General features: G+C 48.8%; 1 protein-coding gene across 12 annotated transcripts in view; it reads left to right on the top strand.

Moving 5' to 3' along the window:
• The window catches only part of bcas3 (BCAS3 microtubule associated cell migration factor), a 329552-nt gene that overhangs the window by 236325 nt on the left and 74292 nt on the right, over positions 1-18935 (top strand). For all 12 annotated transcript variants that reach the window (XM_037268397.1, XM_037268399.1, XM_037268403.1 and 9 more), the window contains one exon: positions 5617-5764. In XM_037268397.1, the coding sequence (XP_037124292.1) occupies positions 5617-5764 (148 nt within the window). The remainder of the gene's footprint in view (positions 1-5616; positions 5765-18935) is intronic.

Below are 18935 nucleotides of genomic sequence, written 5' to 3'. Positions count from 1 at the left end.
CTGACTGGGAAATGTTTAAGCAGGCGGCCACTTGCAACGATCGGACGGACATAGAGGACTATACTGACTCTGTTTCCTCTTACATCACGAAGTGCATTGATGATGTGACCCACTCGAAATTCATCGTCACTCGGGCTAACTGGAAGCCATGGCTGACAGGGCTGTCCCCAGGCTGCTGAGGGCCAGGGACAAAGCCTTCAGAGCGGGGGATGAGGATGGCTTGAGGACAGCGAGGGCCGACCTGTCCCGGGGCATCAAGGAAGCGAAAAGGGCGTTCTCTTGCAAGATTACCGCCCACTTCAAGGACAGCGGGGACGCACGGAGCCTTTGGCAGGGCATTCAGACCATCACGGACTACAAGCCCGCGCCGCAGAGCTGTGAGGGCGACATCCGTCTGCTCAACGATCTTAACCGCTTCTTTGCTTGCTTCGACGCTCAGAACAGCACTTGCCCGCTGAAGACCCCTCCCCCTCCACACGCGCAGCCCCTGTGCCTCTCTGCCGATAGCGTGAGGAGGGCGCTTGCCGCTATTAACACCCGTAAGGCGGCGGGCCCGGACAACATCCCAGGTCGAGCGCTGAAGGACTGTGCTGGGGAGCTGACTGGTGTCTTCACGGACATCTTTAACATTTCCCTGCAGTAGGCCATCGTACCTTCGTGTTTCAAGGCTGCCACCATCGTACCTGTGCCGAAGAAACCTGCTCCGTCCTGCTTCAATGACTACCGCCCCGTGGCACTGACGCCCATCATCATGAAGTGCTTTGAGCGGCTTGTCATGGAGCACATCAGATCCATTCTCCTCCCCACCATAGACCCCTTCCAGTTTGCGTACCGAGCCAAACGGTCCTCTGAGGATGCCATCTGCTCTGCCCTCCACTCGGCCCTCACCCACCTGGAGAGAAGGGACTCGTATGTGAGATTGCTGTTTGTGGACTTCAGTTCTGCCTTCAACACCATTGTGCCACAACGTCTCATCTGCAAACTCGACAAGCTGGGCCTCAGTACCTACCTCTGCAACTGGCTACTGGACTTCCTCTGTCAGAGGCCTCAGGTGGTACGTGTTGGCGACAAAATCTCCGCCAGCATCACGCTGAGCACGGGGCCCCAAGGCTGAGTGCTCAGTCCGCTGCTCTTCACCCTGCTGACGCATGACTGCACTGCAACCTACAGCAACAACCGCATAGTGAAATTTGCTGACGACACGACTCTGGTGGGTCTCATCGCCAAGGGCGACGAGACTCAATACAGGTTGGAGGTTGACCTTCTGACCACGTGGTGCAGGGACAACAACCTCCTGCTGAACGTCAACAAGACCAAGGAGATTGTTGTTGACTTCCGGAAGGGTCACACCCAACACCTGCCGCTGACCATCGACGGTGCTGTGGTGGAGAGAGTGAGCAGCACCAGATTCCTGGGGGTGCACATCAGTGAGGATCTCTCCTGGTCCACCAACACCGCATCACTGGCGAAGAAAGCTCAGCGCCGCCTGTACTTCCTGCGGAAACTCAGGCGAGCAAGTGCTCCTCCGGCCGTCATGACTACATTCTACCGTGGCACCATTGAGAGCGTCCTCTCTGGTTGTATCGCTGTTTGGGGTGGTAGCTGCACTGAATACAACATGAAGGCCCTGCAGCGCATAGTGAACACGGCTGGTAAGATTATTGGTGCTTCACTCCCCTCCCTGAAGGTCATTTACACCTCCCGTCTCACCCGCAAGGCGACCGCGATTGTGGGTGATGTGAGTCACGCCGCTCACTCTTTGTTTCATCTTCTGCCCTCTGGGAAGAGGTACAGGAGCCTGCGCTCCCGCACCACCAGACTCACCAACAGCTTCATACTCCAGGCTGTTAGGATCCTGCACTCTCTCCCCCCTTCTGCGTAGCGTCCTGTACTTTTGCACTATATTCTGTCTGCTGTATGCACACTTGCTCCATTTTTGCTCCTCTTATTTATTATGTTATTTGTTTATTTATTATTTATTCATCACTCTTATTTATTCATTGTTTGTGCCTTCTTGTTTATATATTTTTTGTGTTGTTTACTTATATGTATATTGTGTACTATGTCTTGTCACCGTGGGATAGTGGGAACGTAATTTCAATTTCTTTGTGTGTCTTGGCATGTGAAGAAATTGACAATAAAGCAGACTTTGACTTTTTGACTGACTTTAATATGTAGTATAAATGACATACAGAAAATAATGTATAAATAATATAAATATGATACATGTGTGTGCGTGCGCGCGTGCGTGTGTGTGTGCGTGCCTGGCTGTGAAGACATTCAAATCAATTCCTAAGTAGACATCGATCAGAAAGATATATGTATATAAAGAAGGATACATTTCTTTTAGCAGTGCTGAGGTGAGAGGAGGGGTTGAAGGGATATTGATCATAAATCATACTTTTATTTCAGGGGAGCGCTTCAGAGCCGTCAACAATTTAGCCTCTGGGGGCATATCTTGCACAGGAGAGTAGTGTTGGTGTGAACCTCTTTGTGTTTGGAAAAATGAAGTGTTTGCCTAAAGAACCCAGCACAATTCTTCAAGGGGAAATTTGCATTTACTGTACACTTTTTTAAGTCTGCCGAACAGTGAACAAATAGTATATAATTGTGTCATCATCAAGGCTTTGTCACAGAAGTCATCCTGCATGTCTGAGTTTTCCAACTTCTTTTCCAATTTTCTTTTTATGGACATTTTTGGTTTGGTTCTTAATCTACCACTTTTTTAAGTGTAGGGGGAAAAATCCTATTGAGAATTTGTGGCCCCTTCTTAAACAAAGATATTTACCATGAAGGTAAACTCTCTGAAGTGTCTGGGAAGCTGTGGTTTTTGCTGCACTAAAAATTGATTTTAAATGTTCATTCTTAAATTTTGAGTTGTTTGCTTATTACTGTCACTTTAACAAATTCAAATGGTACGGGTGTGCTTTGCTTCTTAGGGCCTGGACAACTTATCAATTGAAAAAATTGGTTAATAAATTTTAAGAAACTTTGACGAAGAACTTGAGGCCATCCGTCCATCAATTGAATCTCAAACGAGGATGGGTGTTACCATTAGAGACAACAACAGAGATGAGAAAATCCCCATTTTTAATTTTGTTACGTAAAATATCTGTGCACTGTGTAATTTTTCAAAGTAAAATTAATCCTCAACATTACAACTTGCCTAATAATTGTGCACATAGTATATGTGTATACAGCAACAAGTGATAAGTCATTCAGATTTTCCTTGATTAACACATGGCTAAACATTGGAAAGCAGAGCATCTTTCTTATTCATAATTATCGTATTTTCACATTCAAAAGGCGCACCGTAATAAAAGGCGCAGTCTCAGTTGTGTGCCATGACTGTGTTTAACACGCACATAGGGTGCAACGGCTCATACGCCGCGGGTTTTATATACACAATCCACGCCCACACTTACCCCTTTAACGTTCTCATGGCGCTCTCAACTACGTCTGCCTTACAGCAACACACACACGCACACACACACATACACAGACGGAGCGCAATGCAAATCCACGCCCACGTGTCCCCCTTTAACCTTCTCATGGCAACAACAACACACACACAAGCATACAAGTGTGCGTATTTAAAAATGAAGCGGGAGCAAAACTGAGTTTGGTATTCACATTTTTATTACCAGTAATGGTCATCAATTTAACCCATCGAAGTCCTCATCCTCTGTTTCCTAATTGAACACCAGCGCTAAATCTCCAACAGACATGCCAAGTTCACTTTCTTCACTGTCAGAGTCACTTTCCGTGCCGCGTGGCTCCTCGGATATTATCCCGGCTTTTACGAAAGCTTGAAAAACAGTGCCAGCAGCATCGACAATCCATTCGCAAATTGTGGCGTAACTCGCTGCCTTCCACTCTTAGTGAAACTAGGCTCTCCATCGGTCATCCATCGCTCCCACGTTGCTCGCAGCTTTACTTTGAACGGCCAGTTCACACCGATGTCCAGCGGTTGGAGTTCCTTTGTCGTGCCTCCCAGAATGACAGCAAGCTCGGCGTTCATTTGCTTCACTTGTTTTTTCACTTTGGCTGTGAGATGGGCACACATAGTCACAGATCAACAGCGATGGCGATGCGTGGAAAAAAACACCTGGTCTCCTTACATACACCTCCCTCAGCCACTCAGTCATCATTTCCTCATCCATCCAGCCCTTTTCATTTGCCTTAATGATGACTCCTGCTGGAAACTTCTCTTTAGGCAAAGTCTTTCTCTCAAAAATCACCATAGGCGGCAGTTTCTGTCCATTAGCATGGCAGCCACTACAAGCAAAAGTTACAAGCTACAACGCAGCTACAAGCTACGCCGAAAACTGCAAGCTACAAGCCACAAAGCTACAGAACAGAAAACAACATCATGCCTGGAGATAGACACAAAGGTCGACCTTGGAAACGAGGAACCTCCTCACGACCAGCATTGACGGTCCTACAGAAATGTGTTCAGCTGTGGCTGAACCACATCTAGCCAAGCCTGTAACTAACTGCCTTGTAGCCACGATAAGAAGAAGAAGCATGGCAGCCAAGCACAACAGTAAAAGAAGACTTTTCGTATCCCGTTGTGCGTATCGCTATCGTCTTGGTCCTTTTCTTCTCCACAGTGTGATTCACCGGGATGTCGAAAGTGAGCGGCACCTCGTCCAAGTTGGTGATGTGGCTGGGCTGGATGTGTTTGACGGCGATGCGTTTGCTGCAGTAGGAGCGGAAGATGGCCAGCTTTTCATTATAATTCGCCGGGAGTTGCTGCGCCAACGTAGTCCTGGTCCAGATGGAAAAATGGCACCGTTTCATGAAACGAAAGCAAAAAGACGGACCTCCTTGAAAATGTTCAATTTTCATTTCTTCTGCTAGCGTTGCTGCTTTTAGTCGAATGGTGACCGTCGAAACGCTTCTCCCACTCATTCTTTGCTCGATGATCTACTGTTCGAGTTTTTCCTCCAACTCGGGCCACCACGTCCACGGAAACTCAGCTGCGTCTTCTTGACCTGTCAGAACTCGGTTTCCAGCTTCCTCCACTTGCGAACCATCGATTCGTTGATTTCAAATTCTCTCGCGGCTGCTCGATTTCCATGCTCCTCCGCGTAGCTGATGGCCTTCAGTTTGAACTGTGCTTGATAAGCATGTCTCTTTGCCATTTTCACTGTTGTTATAACAACGATGTTTTGCATAACGCATGTTCTTTTATTTACAATCCACGCCAAACACTTCCCCCTTTAACGTTCTAATGGCGCTCTTTAATACGTCCGCCTTACAACAACAACACACATAGGGACCACTGCATGATAGGGCGCGCCGCACATTTTGAAGAAAATCTAAGACTTTTATCCGGGCCTAATAAACGTGAAAATACGGTACGCAGGAAGGCTTTTATGTTTTCTCGATAGATTTTGGAGCGTTGCCAACTCCCAAATTTTGAATACAGATTTATAACTTGTTAGCGCCTGAAATATACGTTGGAGACCACCCATTATATTGTTTTCATTTTTCTCTCCTTGTTTGTTTTATGTTGCTTGATTGTATTTAACCTTTCTCTATTTATACACTGCTAGCATCCACTACTACAGCAAATAAATTAATGGTGATTATTTTTTTTTTTATCCTCAGCCAAGTTAAGCAGCCAAGAATTGTACAACTTCACCTATAACAACATGGCAAATCCGCGGTTGTCTTCTTTGCCCAACCTCACCGTTGTCCTACCTCTGGCTCAGATCAAACAACTCATGACCCTAGGCACAATCACTAAACGTACTGGGTATGTAACACATGCACCCATGCTCAAGCACGCATGCACACACACACATACAACTGTAATTGTGAAACAAAGGTATGTTTATTCTAGTATTTACACTTGAAATTTTGAAGGTAATTAAACATAATTTAAATTATATAAACAAATTAGAACATATATATATATATAGAGAGAGAGAGAGAGAGAGAGAGAGAGAGAGAGAGAGAGAGAGAGAGAGAGAGCTTTCTTTCAGTAATGTCCATCTTGATCTCGTTCTGTCTCTTCTTTGTGTGAATTCATCCATCCATACATCCATCCATTTCCTGAACCGCTTAGTCCCCACGGGGTCGCGGGTGTGCTGGAGCCTATCCCAGCCGTCATCGGGCAGTAGGCGGGGGATACTCTAAACCGGTTGCCAGCCAATCGCAGGGCACACAGGGACAAACAACCATTTGCACTCGCATTCACACCTAGGGACAATTTGGAGTGCTCAGTCGGCCTACGTATGTGACAAAAAAAAAAGGGATTCAATAACTGCAGTTACACCTGTATGAGCACATCATTTTGGCAGGAAAGCAGAAATACACACCAGCTGCGTAACCTACATTCTGCACCAAATGTACACTCATGCTCCCATCCTTTGTACACTGTTATGCTCCCACCCAACACAATCTCAGCTTTTATTATCTGTCTATATGCTAAGAGGTCAAGGAGTTAGCAAAATGTCGGCAAGCCTCTGTTCTTTAAAATCCATTAATGTGTCGTGGTCACAAAATCTTACAGTATTAGACCTAGTTGAACACAGCTGTTGGTGAAAACTCACAGGTCACAAAATACATTGTCAAAGTGTTCACTGTTGCACCATAAGCTGGAAGTTGATCTTTGCGTTAGTTAGTTGCAATGGCCATTGATGTATTTATCAGAAAATCACCTTGTATAGTCAAGTCAAGTCAAGTCAAGTTTATTTGTATAGCCCTAAATCACAAGCAGTCTCAAAGGGCTTCACATAGACAAAAATTGACAATTATTCTCAAAGCATCCCCTGATCTTAAGCTCCCAAAAGGGCAAGGAAAAACTCAAAAACCCCTGCCAGGGGAAAATGAGAAACCTTGAGAAGGGACCACAGATGGAAGGATCCCACTTTCAGGATCACCAGGTTGAAATGGATGCAGAGAGGGCACAAATAAGATAAGATAAGATAAGATAAGATAATCCTTTATTATTCCCTCAATGGGGAAACTCCTATGTTAGCAGCAGTACACTTAACATATACACACACACACGCATGCGGGGAAGGGGGTAAAAGATTTTAAAGAAGTAGAAGGTATATATAATTAAAAAATATGGACAGTGTATACAAAATACACAATACACAATATGCAGTGGAGATAAAAAAAATATTAGATAAAAAAAATAGTGCAAGTGAAGAAAAAAATAAATAAAAAACAGTGCAAAGAAAGCAGGTAAAAGAGTGTGAGGTAGACAGATATTGCACATAGTGTGATTGCACATATGGTTATTGCACGTTATTGCATGTTATTATTGTCCGTTAGCTACGGTGATCGGCCTGGTTGTACAGTCTGATGGCAGCAGGGAGGAAGGACCTGCGATGCCTCTCGGTGGTGCATCGTGGGTGACGAAGCCGGACACTGATGGAGCTCTCCAGGGCTCTGACAGTCTCATGAAGGGGGTGGGAGACATTGTCCATGATGGAGGACAGCTTAGCCACCATCCTCCTCTCCCCCACCACCTCCACCGGGTCCAGACTGCAGCCCAGGACAGAGCCGGCTTTCTTCACCACCTTGTCCAGCCTCTTCCTCTCCGCTGCAGTGATGCCGCTGCTCCAGCAGACCACCCCATAAAAAATGGCGGACGCCACCACAGAGTCGTAGAAGGTCCTCTGGAGGCCGTCCCTCACTCCGAAGGACCTCAGTCTGCGCAGCAGGTGGAGTCTGCTTTGGCCCTTCTTGTATAGGGCCTGAGTGTTAACAGTCCAGTCCAGTTTATTGTTCAGGTGAACACCCAGGAACTTGTAAGAGTCCACAATCTCTATGTCCGTTCCCTGGATGTTCACCGGCGAGGGGGAGACTTTGCGACGGCGGAAGTCCACCACCAGCTCCTTTGTTTTCCCAGAGTTAATCTGGAGGCGGTTCCGCCGGCACCAGTCCACGAATCTGTGATTCAGTTCTCGGTACTCCGTCTCGTCTCCGTTGTTAATGAGACCGACGATGGCGGAGTCGTCCGAGAACTTCTGGAGGTGGCAGGTTGATGTGTGGTGGGTGAAGTCAGCTGTGTAGATGGTGAAGAGGAGGGAGGCCAGGACGGTCCCCTGTGGAGCTCCTGTGCTGCAGACCACCGTGTCAGACACACGGCCTCCTGTCCTCACAAACTGCGGTCTGTTTGTGAGGAAGTCCAGGACCCATGATGTCAGCTGCTGGCAGGCTCCAGCATGGTGCAGTTTGTTCCCCAGCAGTTCTGGCTGGATGGTGTTGAAGGCACTGGAGAAATCATAAAACATGATCCTCACAGTGCTTCCAGCCCGCTCCAGGTGAGCCAGGGACCTCTGCATGAGGAAGATGACGGCGTCCTCAACCCCGATGCTCGGCCGGTAGGCGAACTGCAGGGGGTCGGCGGAGGAGCTCACCAGGGGGCGCAGGTGGTGGAGGACCAGCCTCTCCAGGGTCTTCGCCAGGTGGGATGTCAGGGCCACCGGCCGGTAGTGGTTGAAGTCACTGGGGCGAGATGACTTGGGCACTGGTACCACGCAGGACGTCTTCCACAGCTGTGGTACCCTGTGCAGCCTCAGGCTCATGTTGAATATGTGCTCCACGATCCTGCACAGTTGCCCGGAGCAGGATCTGAGCAGCCTGGAGGTGATGCCATCTGGACCCGTCGCCTTCTTCACCTTGAGCCTGGCCAGTCCTCTCTCCACCTGGGCTGTGGAGAGCACCATGCTGGGTGGGGGGGTGGTGGGTGGGGTGGGGTGGGTTGCAGGGGGGATGGTTGGTGGGTTCGGTTGAGTTGAGAATGGGCTGGGGGGTCTTGGAGGGGGTGTAGCAGGGGGCGGGGTTGAGGTGAGAGTCCTCGGAGCAGAAGAGGCTCCAGTCGGGGGAAGTTGCAGCAGGGCGGGGTGGGTGGGGGGAGGAGTGGATGTTTGTTCAAACCGGTTGAAGAACCGGTTCAGGTCATTCACCCACTCCTGATCCCTGTCCAGCGCAGGTCTGGAGTTGCTACGTCCTGAGATGGTGTTCAGGCTCCTCCAGACCCCGCTGACGTCGTCCCGCTGCAGTTGGTCTTCCATCCTCCTCCTGTAGTTGCTCTTCCCCTCCCTGATCTTCTTCCTCAAGTCCCTCTGCACCGTTTTCAGCAGGTCCCTGTCTCCCGATTTAAAGACCCTCCTTTTGTCCCTGAGCAGGTCTTTGATCTCAGGGGTGATCCAAGGTTTGCTGTTTGCAAAAACTCTGACTGTTTTGGTGGGTATGGTGGAGTCTACACAAAAGTTAATGTAGTCCGTGACACAGCTGGTGAGACCGTCGATGTCGTCCCCGTAGTCCTCACAGAACACGTCCCACACCGTGGTCTCAAAACAGTCCTGAAGAGTCTCCAGAGATTCTTCAGACCAGATCTGTCTGGTGTGGGTGACTGCTGGTTGCCTGTGCACCAGAGGCTGATACAGGGGGAGAAGGTGGATCAGATCGTGATCAGATCTTCCAAGGGGGGGAGGGGGGATGATGTATATGCCTCCTTAAGGTTGGCATAAAAAAGGTCCAGTGTTTTATTTCCTTTGGTACTGCAGGTGACATATTGGCTGAAAGTTGGAAGCGTGGATGAAGGAGAGGCATGATTGAAGTCCCCGGTAATAAGGAGGAGGGCATGTGGATGCTGTGTTTGCAGCCTGCTTACACTGCTGTGCAGGACATCGCGGGCTGCGTCGGCATTAGCATTTGGGGGGACATACGCAGTTATCGCGATAACGTGCGAGAGTTCCCGCGGCAGGTAGTGTGGCCTCAAGCTAACGGCTAGCAGCTCAATGTCCGCGCTGCAGAGTTGCTCCTTGATAGTGATGTGCCCAGGGTTACACCATCTATCGTTCACAAACACAGCAAGCCCCCCTCCTTTCCTCTTACCGCTCTCTCGTGTCCTGTCTGCCCTTATCAGGTTGAATCCGTCCAGAGCGACGACAGAGTCCGGTGTTTGCTCCGTTAGCCAGGTTTCCGTGAATAGCAGCATGCTACATTCCCTGTATTCCCGTTGGTGCCGTACCAGCGCCGTTAGCTCATCCATTTTATTGCAAATGGATCTCACATTCCCGGTGATGATGGTGGGGAGTGTGGGCTTGAAGCGGCGTTTCTTTTTCCGGCACATAACACCCGAGCGTTGTCCTCTTTTCCTCCTCTTCAGCTCAGGGGAAACATTGGGCTTGTAGCCTGTTAGCTTCCCTTGGCTACAGAGGGCTAACAGCTGACCACGGGTGTAAACAATGGAGCGTTTACTGCCTGCTTCGGCGGTTGCTGGGGTGATGAACCAGGTGAAAAATAGATAAAATAAGACGGCCAGCCTCACTGTTTTCGCAAACATGTTTCTGCCCGGTAAAAAGAAAAGCACAGGACTGAAAAAAAAGAAAAAAGAGTAAAAAAGAACATATAAAACGAGACAATATACAGACGAGTCGACGGAGCTGCTGCAAACGTGTCGCCACTACCGCGGCGCCAACGGTATGTATATAAATAATACATAATATGAAAATAAAAAAAAGTGGATGTCCAAGTCAGAGCGAGGGGCTGCCGGAGGAGCCCTCTACTATCCTGGCAGTGTCTTCGAGGAGGTTGAGCTGCAGTTCCCCCAACCTGAATTGGCCCACGAGAATCCAGATAGCCGCTGTCAGCTTGGGTGCCACCTAACCACCCCCCCGGCCGTGGAAGGGGGGGTGGGGGGGTGGGGGGGGGGGGGGGGGGGGAGAGAAAACAAAACAAACTCCGGCCGAATCGGCCACTACAGGTTAGTTAAAGGCCATGTCATAGAAATGTGTCTTTAAACGTGTATTAAATGTTTCTACTGAGGTAGCAGTCCTAATATCCATTGGTAGGGCATTCCAAAGCTCTGGAGCCCGGATAGAAAATGCTCTAGACCCTGCAGACATTTTCTTGGCCCTCGGTGTCGCTAAAAGGGTAGCGTTTTGCGAATGAAGGTTACGAGACGGAACATAAGGAACAACTAGGTCGACGAGATATGAAGGCGCTAAGCCATGCAGTGATTTATAGGTTAATAGAAGAACCTTGAAGTCACATCTTAAATGGACCGGGAGCCAATGTAAGTTGGCTAATATTGGGGTAATGTGATCAAATTTTCTTGTCCGTGAGAGCAGCCTTGCAGCAGCATTTTGTACTAACTGTAGACGTTTGATGCGGGACTTAGGAAGACCAGAGAATAGTACATTACAGTAGTCCAGGCGCGACGTGACGAACGCATGTATAATAGTTTCCGCATCACCGGTCGAGAGGATCGGACGAATCTTTGCAATATTACGAAGGTGAAAAAACGCAATTCTGGTTATATTCTTAATGTGCTTTTGAAAGGAGAGAGTTTGGTCAAACATTACCCCGAGATTAGTTACAGTATCGCTCTGAGTGATAGTACGGTTATCTATAGTTATAGTGGTTTCCTTGAACAAGTGTTGAAAACGAGTTGGACCAATTATCAACATCTCAGTTTTATCTGAGTTAAGACGAAGGAAGTTGAGAGACATCCATTGCTTGATCTCCGCAAGGCATGCCGCAAGATTACAACAATCTCGCGGATCTGTCATCGATAACGGCATATATAATTGGGTGTCATCCGCGTAGCATTGAAAACTAATATTATATTTACGTATTATGTCCCCAAGCGGAATCATATAAATATTAAATAGAATTGGTCCGAGAACCGATCCCTGTGGGACACCACACGTAACATTATAGAGCTCAGAGGACGCATTGCCATGGACCACTCGGTGCGTCCTATTTGATAGATAGGAATGGAACCAGCCTAGTGCTGACCCTGAAATACCAACACAACTTTTAAGACGCCCTAATAAAATATCGAAGTCTACAGTGTCGAAGGCAGCACTAAGATCGAGTAGTAACAGTACAGATGAAGTGTTTGAATCCATAGCTATGAGGAGATCGTTAGTCACTTTAGCAAGTGCTGTCTCAGTGGAATGATTAGCTCTAAAACCAGACTGAAAAGAGTCATATCGATTATTGGCGACCATGTAATCAATAAGCTGCTGTGCTACTACTTTTTCAAGAAGTTTTGCTATGAATGGGAGGTTTGAAACTGGCCTATAATTACTGAGACAGTCCGGGTCAAAATTTGGTCGCTTAAGTAACGGTTTAATGATAGCGGTTTTAAAGGCTGTTGGCACTATCCCAGAGGAGACAGACAGATTGATTATATTTAAGACAGACGGTCCTAAAATTTGCAATAATTCTTTAAGTAGTTTGGCTGGAAGAGGGTCGAGTAAACATGTTGTTTGTTTAGCCGCACTAACCAATTGTGTAAGCCTTTCAAGGGACACGCTATTAAAAGTTGAGAGGGTTGTTGCATGATCATCAGCGTTGGTAAACGGCGGGCTCGACCGAGCGATTGGAATGGTATTCTTGATCTCGTCCCTAATGGATTCAATCTTTTGAGCAAAAAATTTCATGAACTCGTCAGCTGAGTGGAAGGAACTATCGGGGGTCGGCTGGCGTAGAGTCAGCTTTGCCACTGTATCAAATAGGTGTTTCGGATTGTTTTTTTTTGTCAGGCTTCGGGGTGGAGTAATGGAGCGAGGCGACCAAGTGCAGCTTGGACCAGGGTTTATTTCAGGAACCAAAGGACAAACCCGGCAAACTGACGTGACTAAACAAAACCAAAAGGACAGACTCGGCAAGCTGACGTGGCTAAACAACAAAACCAAAAGGACTGATCGCCAAAACGTGGAACAAAAGACAGGAACCAAACAAACTCATGACAGTGAGACATGCATTGTCCACACATCTCGTGCAATGCTCCGACATAGAGTGACACGCAAACAGAACTTAAATACGACACAGGTAACTAAAGGCAGGTGCGTGTGATTACCCAAATCAAGGGCACACCGGAAGGGAGGGGTGAGCACACAGACACAGAACTGGGGACGAGACATGACAGAACCCCCCCCACAAGGGACGGCTCCCGACGTCCCAAAAACTCAACCCCCCACGGCGGCACGCGGGGGGGCGGGGGGGCAGCGCACTAGTCCAGACAACCCTAATGGCATTCGGAATAGCCTGAACCGCACTCGGGCGGCGACTCGGGGCACAGAATCGCACCGCACTCGGGCGGCGACTTGGGGGAACCGAATCGCACCGCACTCGGGCGGCGACTTGGGGGAACCGAATCGCACCGCACTCGGGCGGCGACTTGGGGGAACCGAATCGCACCGCACTCGGGCGGCGACTTGGGGGAACCGAATCGCACCGCACTCGTGCGGCGACTTGGGGGAACCGAATCGCACCGCACTCGGGCGGCGACTTGGGGGAACCGAATCGCACCGCACTCGGGCGGCGACTTGGGGAACCAGAACCGCACTCGGGCGGAAACTCGGAGACACAGAACCGCACTCGGGCGGAAACTCGGGGATACAGAACCGCGCTCGGGCGGAAACTCGGGGATACAGAACCGCGCTCGGGCGGAAACTCGGGGATACAGAACCGCACTCGGGCGGAAACTCGGGGATACAGAACCGCACTCGGGCGGAAACTTGGGGATACAGAACCGCACTTGGGCGGCAACTTGCAAAGTCAGGACCGCGATCAGCGGCAGTTTGAAGTCCGGACCGCGATCAGCGGCAGTTGTAAGGGGGAGTTGTGCGCAGCGGCAAGAGCCACCACGCGCTGCAGCAGTGGGGGTGGGGCCATGGACGATCGCGGGTCCGGCGTCGCGGCAGTGGAGTCCGATCACGCTGGAACCTTCTCGGATGATGGACGTGGATCGAGCGTCGCTGGAGCGAAGTCCGATGGCGCCGGAACCTTCTCGGACGGGACGTGGATCGGGCGTCGCTGGAGCGAAGTCCGATGGCGCCGGAACCTTCTCGGACGATGGAGGTCGATCGGGCGTCGCGGAGCGAAGTCCGATGGCGCCGGAACCTTCTCGGACGGGAGCTGATGGCGGAGGGTCCAAGCGCTGGTCGCTGTGTTGGTCGGAGCATTCTGTCAGGCTTCGGGGTGGAGTAATGGAGCGAGGCGACCAAGTGCAGCTTGGACCAGGGTTTATTGCAGAAAACTCAAAATACAAACCCGGCAAACTGACGTGACTAAACTAAACCAAACCAAAAGGACTGATCGCCAAAACGTGGAACAAAAGACAGGAACCAAACAAACTCATGACAGTGAGACATGCATTGTCCACACATCTCGTGCAATGCTCCGACATAGAGTGACACGCAAACAGAACTTAAATACGACACAGGTAACTAAAGGCAGGTGCGTGTGATTACCCAAATCAAGGGCACACCGGAAGGGAGGGGTGAGCACACAGACACAGAACTGGGGACGAGACATGACATTATTGAGATTAATAACTTGCGAAAAATACCGAGTTTTTGCTAAGATAAGCGCATCTTTATATTTCAGGAGGCTATCCTGCCATGCCTGATGGAAAACCTCAAGTTTGGTTAGACGCCATCTGCGCTCATGCTTTCTACATAATTGCTTAAGCGTACGCGTTTCATCTGTGAACCACGGAGTAGGCAATCTACGGCGAGTTTTCAGACATAACGGCGCCACAGAGTCAATGGCATTTAACAATGTCGCATTGAATTTATTTGTAAGATTATCAACAGAGCCGGTGTATGCGGGAAATATAGCGGTTGCCGGCGACAGTAACTCAGATAGCGCAGTTGCAGTCATGGAGTTAAAATGACGGCTCCTATAATTCCGATTGCTCTCTTGTCTTTGACAAGGAACTAGAATTTCAAATTTTATTAAGTAATGATCAGACAAAACAGTAGTGTATGGCAGTACTGCTATATTTGAGGTTGCAAGTCCTCGGGATAATACCAGATCTATGGTATTTCCATTCTTATGCGTTGCTGCCTGTACGGCTTGCGTAAAACCAAACGTATCAGTTAAAGTCTGAAACGCCGAAGTAAGTGGCTCTGACGGTAAATTCATGTGGATGTTGAAATCGCCCATGATAATTATATTATCCGCATTGGTTACTAGATCAGCCACGAATTCTGAAAATTCATCCAGGAAGCCAGAGTAAGCCCCGGGTGGACGGTAAATAACAGCAAGATAAAATGACGGTAAAGCGGTGGATCGGACAGTGAGAACTTCAAATGTTTTAAATACGTTGATCGAACGAGGCCTAAGTCTAAGCTCGGAATTCGAGATCAGGGCGACACCCCCACCCTTTTTTCGAGGACGCGCCACATGCGAGCTCACAAAATTTGGAGGCGAGGCCTCGTTAAGCGGCAGCAGTTCATTAGGTCTCGCAGCGACCAAAAACGTTTAGATTATGTTCCGTGATGAGGTCATTAACGAGAACGGCTTTTGTATGAAGCGATCTAATATTCATAAAACCGAGTTTAAGTGTAATCGGTCGATCAGGGTGCGTATCTATCGAAGGATATTTAAACGAGATGCGAGTAAGATTGTGTTCTCTAGGCCTGACATCACCTCTCAAATGTTTGTTAGCGCGGCGGGACGATACGACCGTGGGAATCTGATAGTAAATATTTGTTACACGTAAAATTATCTGAAACAGGCACCGTTTCATCAGCAAAACCGGTCGGGGTGGAGTGATTGGATTTGTCTACTACCCCAGTAGAAAGTGTGTTTATGTGTACTGTAGCACTATTCAAACTGTCACGCTCTAGTCTACACGAGGAGCTATGTGCATGCCGGAAGTCTAGCCTAGCGCTAGTTAACTTTAGCTTAACAGACTCCAAACCCATCCTGACAGGTGGTCTAATCACCTGTGCCCCGGCCTGCTCTAAAGTGACCTGTCATGTGTGGCTCAAACAGTAATCTATATTCCTAGAAAGAGTGAAGGCGCCTTCACGGTTAGGGTGAAGGCCGTTCTTCCTCAGCAGGTCGGGGCGGCCCCAGAAGGAGGGCCAGTTATCTATAAAATACAGTCCCTGCTTATTACAGAACCCAGCCATCCATCGATTAAGGGAGACTAATCTACTAAACCTCTCATCAGTGCCTCTCCCAGGCAGGGGGCCAGAGACAAATACTCGATGCCGACTCATCTTTCTGGCGAGATCACAAGTCCTCGCTATGTTTCTCTTTGTGATCTCCGATTGCCTCATCCTAACATCATTGGAGCCGACGTGTATCACTATGTCCGAGTAGCTAGTGTTGTTGGAACTACGCTGTTGACTAGACCTATTGCGAGTCAGCTCCCTAAGATTAGCTTCTATGTCGGGTGCTCTGCCCCCAGGAATACACATTACCGTGGCTGGATTTTTAAGCTTAATATTTCGGGTAATGGAGTCACCTATGACCAAAGTGCGAGGGCCAGTAGACCGAGATGACTTTGGACGGCTATGCGTCTTACCTGGCTCATCGCGATTAGCAAGCCGCTTGGGGCTAATGCTAACTGGGCTCGCGGGCTGACTACAGTCCACGTCTGTATCCGCCACATCTACTGTTATCGCGCAATTCTGCTCTAACTGGCGGACACGTCCCTCTAGCAGGGACAACCTCTCTAAGAGAAGGGTGCAGTTGGTGCACGAAGCCGTACAAACCTCTTGGTCCGCAGCCATACTTTGTGTCCGATGATCGACGGTAGACAAACGGCCACGAAGCCTCCGCTCTCCCAGGCACTCCGGCTGCGAAGTAAAAAAGATCGATCAGTGTAATAAAAAGATTCAAACTTACTTTAGAGTCAGGGAGATGAGTTCCACGCTGGAGAAAACAAAATCGTCCAAGCCTGAAAAGTATTGGGAGTCTGGGCTGAGAAGGAAGAGGGCGTCCGCATGAGGACAACTTTAACATGCCAAAATATCTGCTTGTCAAATTGGGGATTTTGCAAGCAGACAAACAATTGGACACTCATTCCATCTGCACACAGGAATGATGTTAAAACAAATGAAAATCCAAATAGAAAGATTGCCACACACAAAACAAAACACATTCCAGCTCAAATCCAGCTGCATACATTTAAACACAAATGCAGGTGTGTGACAACAGAGAGGATGAATGAGACCTTTTGACCTGATGCAGATGTGCCTTGAGATTACTCTAATACAGGGGTGCCCAAACCTTTTCAGCTCGCAAGCTACTTTTGAAATGACCATGTCACAAAGATCTACCCACTAAAAAAAAAGTTTTATAATATAAAATATAAATATATATATAAAATTTATATATATATATATATATATATATATATACGTATATATATGTCATCGTGAAAAAAAAGTCCTACTCCCATTCCCTATGAAAGTGATACTTCTTACTATGGCCAGCTGCCCCACTCATTTTTATACCCTTTCTTAAGATTCAAGATTCAAGAGTTTTTATTCGCCATGTTTGAGCGTGCCAAACAAGGAATTTGACTTCAGTAAATCACACCCTCTGTTCAACATTTAGGTAACTAACAACACAGGACATGTGAAAAATGGCAAATATTCTCAAACATCCCCTGATCTTAAACTCCCAAAAGGGCAAGGAAAAACTCAAAACTCCAGCTAGGGGAAATGAGAAACCTTGAGACGAGACCACAGATGGGGAAGGTCCCTCTTCCAGGATGACCAGGCTGCAATGGATGCAGAGAGGACACATAGTACAAACTGTGTAGACAAATTCAAAAAAGGTGTGGAGAGCAGGATGTTATTGCACAGTAATGACTCTGAGACTCTAAGAGTGGTGTGAGTTCATCAGAGCAACAGCCTGGGGGAAGAAGCTGTCTCTGTGTCTGCTGGTTTTGGCGTACCGAGCTCTATAACGCCGTCCAGAGGGGAGTAGTTCAAACAGACTGCAACCTGGGTGAGAAGGGTCTGTAGAGATGTTCCTTGCACGTTTCCTGGTCCTGGACAGGTACAAGTCTTGGATAGATGGGAGGTTGATTCCAATGATCTTTTCTGCAGTCCTGATTGTCCGTTGCAGTCTGTGCTTGTCTTGTTTGGAGGCCGATCCAAACCAGACAGTGATGGAGGTGCAGAGGACAGACTGGATGATGGCAGTGTAGAAGGTCTTCAGAAGCTCTCGCGGCAGGTTGAACTTCTTGAGCTGTCTCAGGAAGTACAGCCTCTGCTGGGCCTTCTTCCGGACAGAGTCTATGTGGCCGGTCCATTTCAGGTCCCGAGAGATTGTGGTTCCCAGGAACTTGAAGGTGTCTGTGGAGAGAATAGTATTACTGCGGATAGTGGGGGGTAAAAGTGGTGAAGGGACTCGCCTGAAATCCACTGTCATCTCCACGGTCTTGAGCGGGTTCAGCTCCAGGTGGTTTTGGCTGCACCAGTGGACCAGTCGCTCCACCTCCTGTCTGTACGCAGTCTCATCACCATCCTGGATCAGTCCGATGAGAGTGGTGTCGTCTGCATACTTCAGGAGCTTCACAGGAGAGTCACCTGAGGAGAAATCATTGGTGTAGAGAGAGAAGAGCAGTGGGGAGAGGACGCACCCCTGAGGGGCTCCAGTATTGGTGGTCCGGGTGTCAGATGTGATGCCCCCCAGCCTCACACGCTGTCTCCTGTTGGTCAGGAAGCTGGTGATCCACTGACAGGTGGAGGCAGGCACCGCAAGCTGGATGAGCTTCTGTTGGAGGATGTCAGGAGCGATGGTGTTGAACGCCGAGCTGAAGTCCACGAACAGGATCCTGGCGTACGTTCCTGGGGTGTCCAGGTGGTGCAAGATGTAGTGCAGTCCCATGTTGACCGCATCATCCACTGACCTGTTTGCCCGGTAGGCAAACTGGAGGGGGTCAAGCAGAGGGCCCGTGACCTCCTTCAGGTGGTTCAGCACTAACCTCTCGAAAGATTTCATGACCACAGATGTCAGTGCGACGGGTCTATAGTCATTCAAACCTGTGATGGCGGGCTTCTTGGCCACTGGAACGATGGATCAGCTCTTGAAGCACGAGGGCAACTCATACAGCTCCAGAGAACGGTTGAAGATCCGTGCAAAGGTGGGCACCAGCTGCTCAGCGCAGACTTTCAAGCAGGAAGGTGACACGCCGT

This window comes from Syngnathus acus, chromosome 13 (genome assembly GCF_901709675.1).
Source record: "Syngnathus acus chromosome 13, fSynAcu1.2, whole genome shotgun sequence".
Classification (NCBI taxonomy): domain Eukaryota; kingdom Metazoa; phylum Chordata; class Actinopteri; order Syngnathiformes; family Syngnathidae; genus Syngnathus; species Syngnathus acus.
This window is presented reverse-complemented; position numbering and strand designations above follow the sequence as displayed.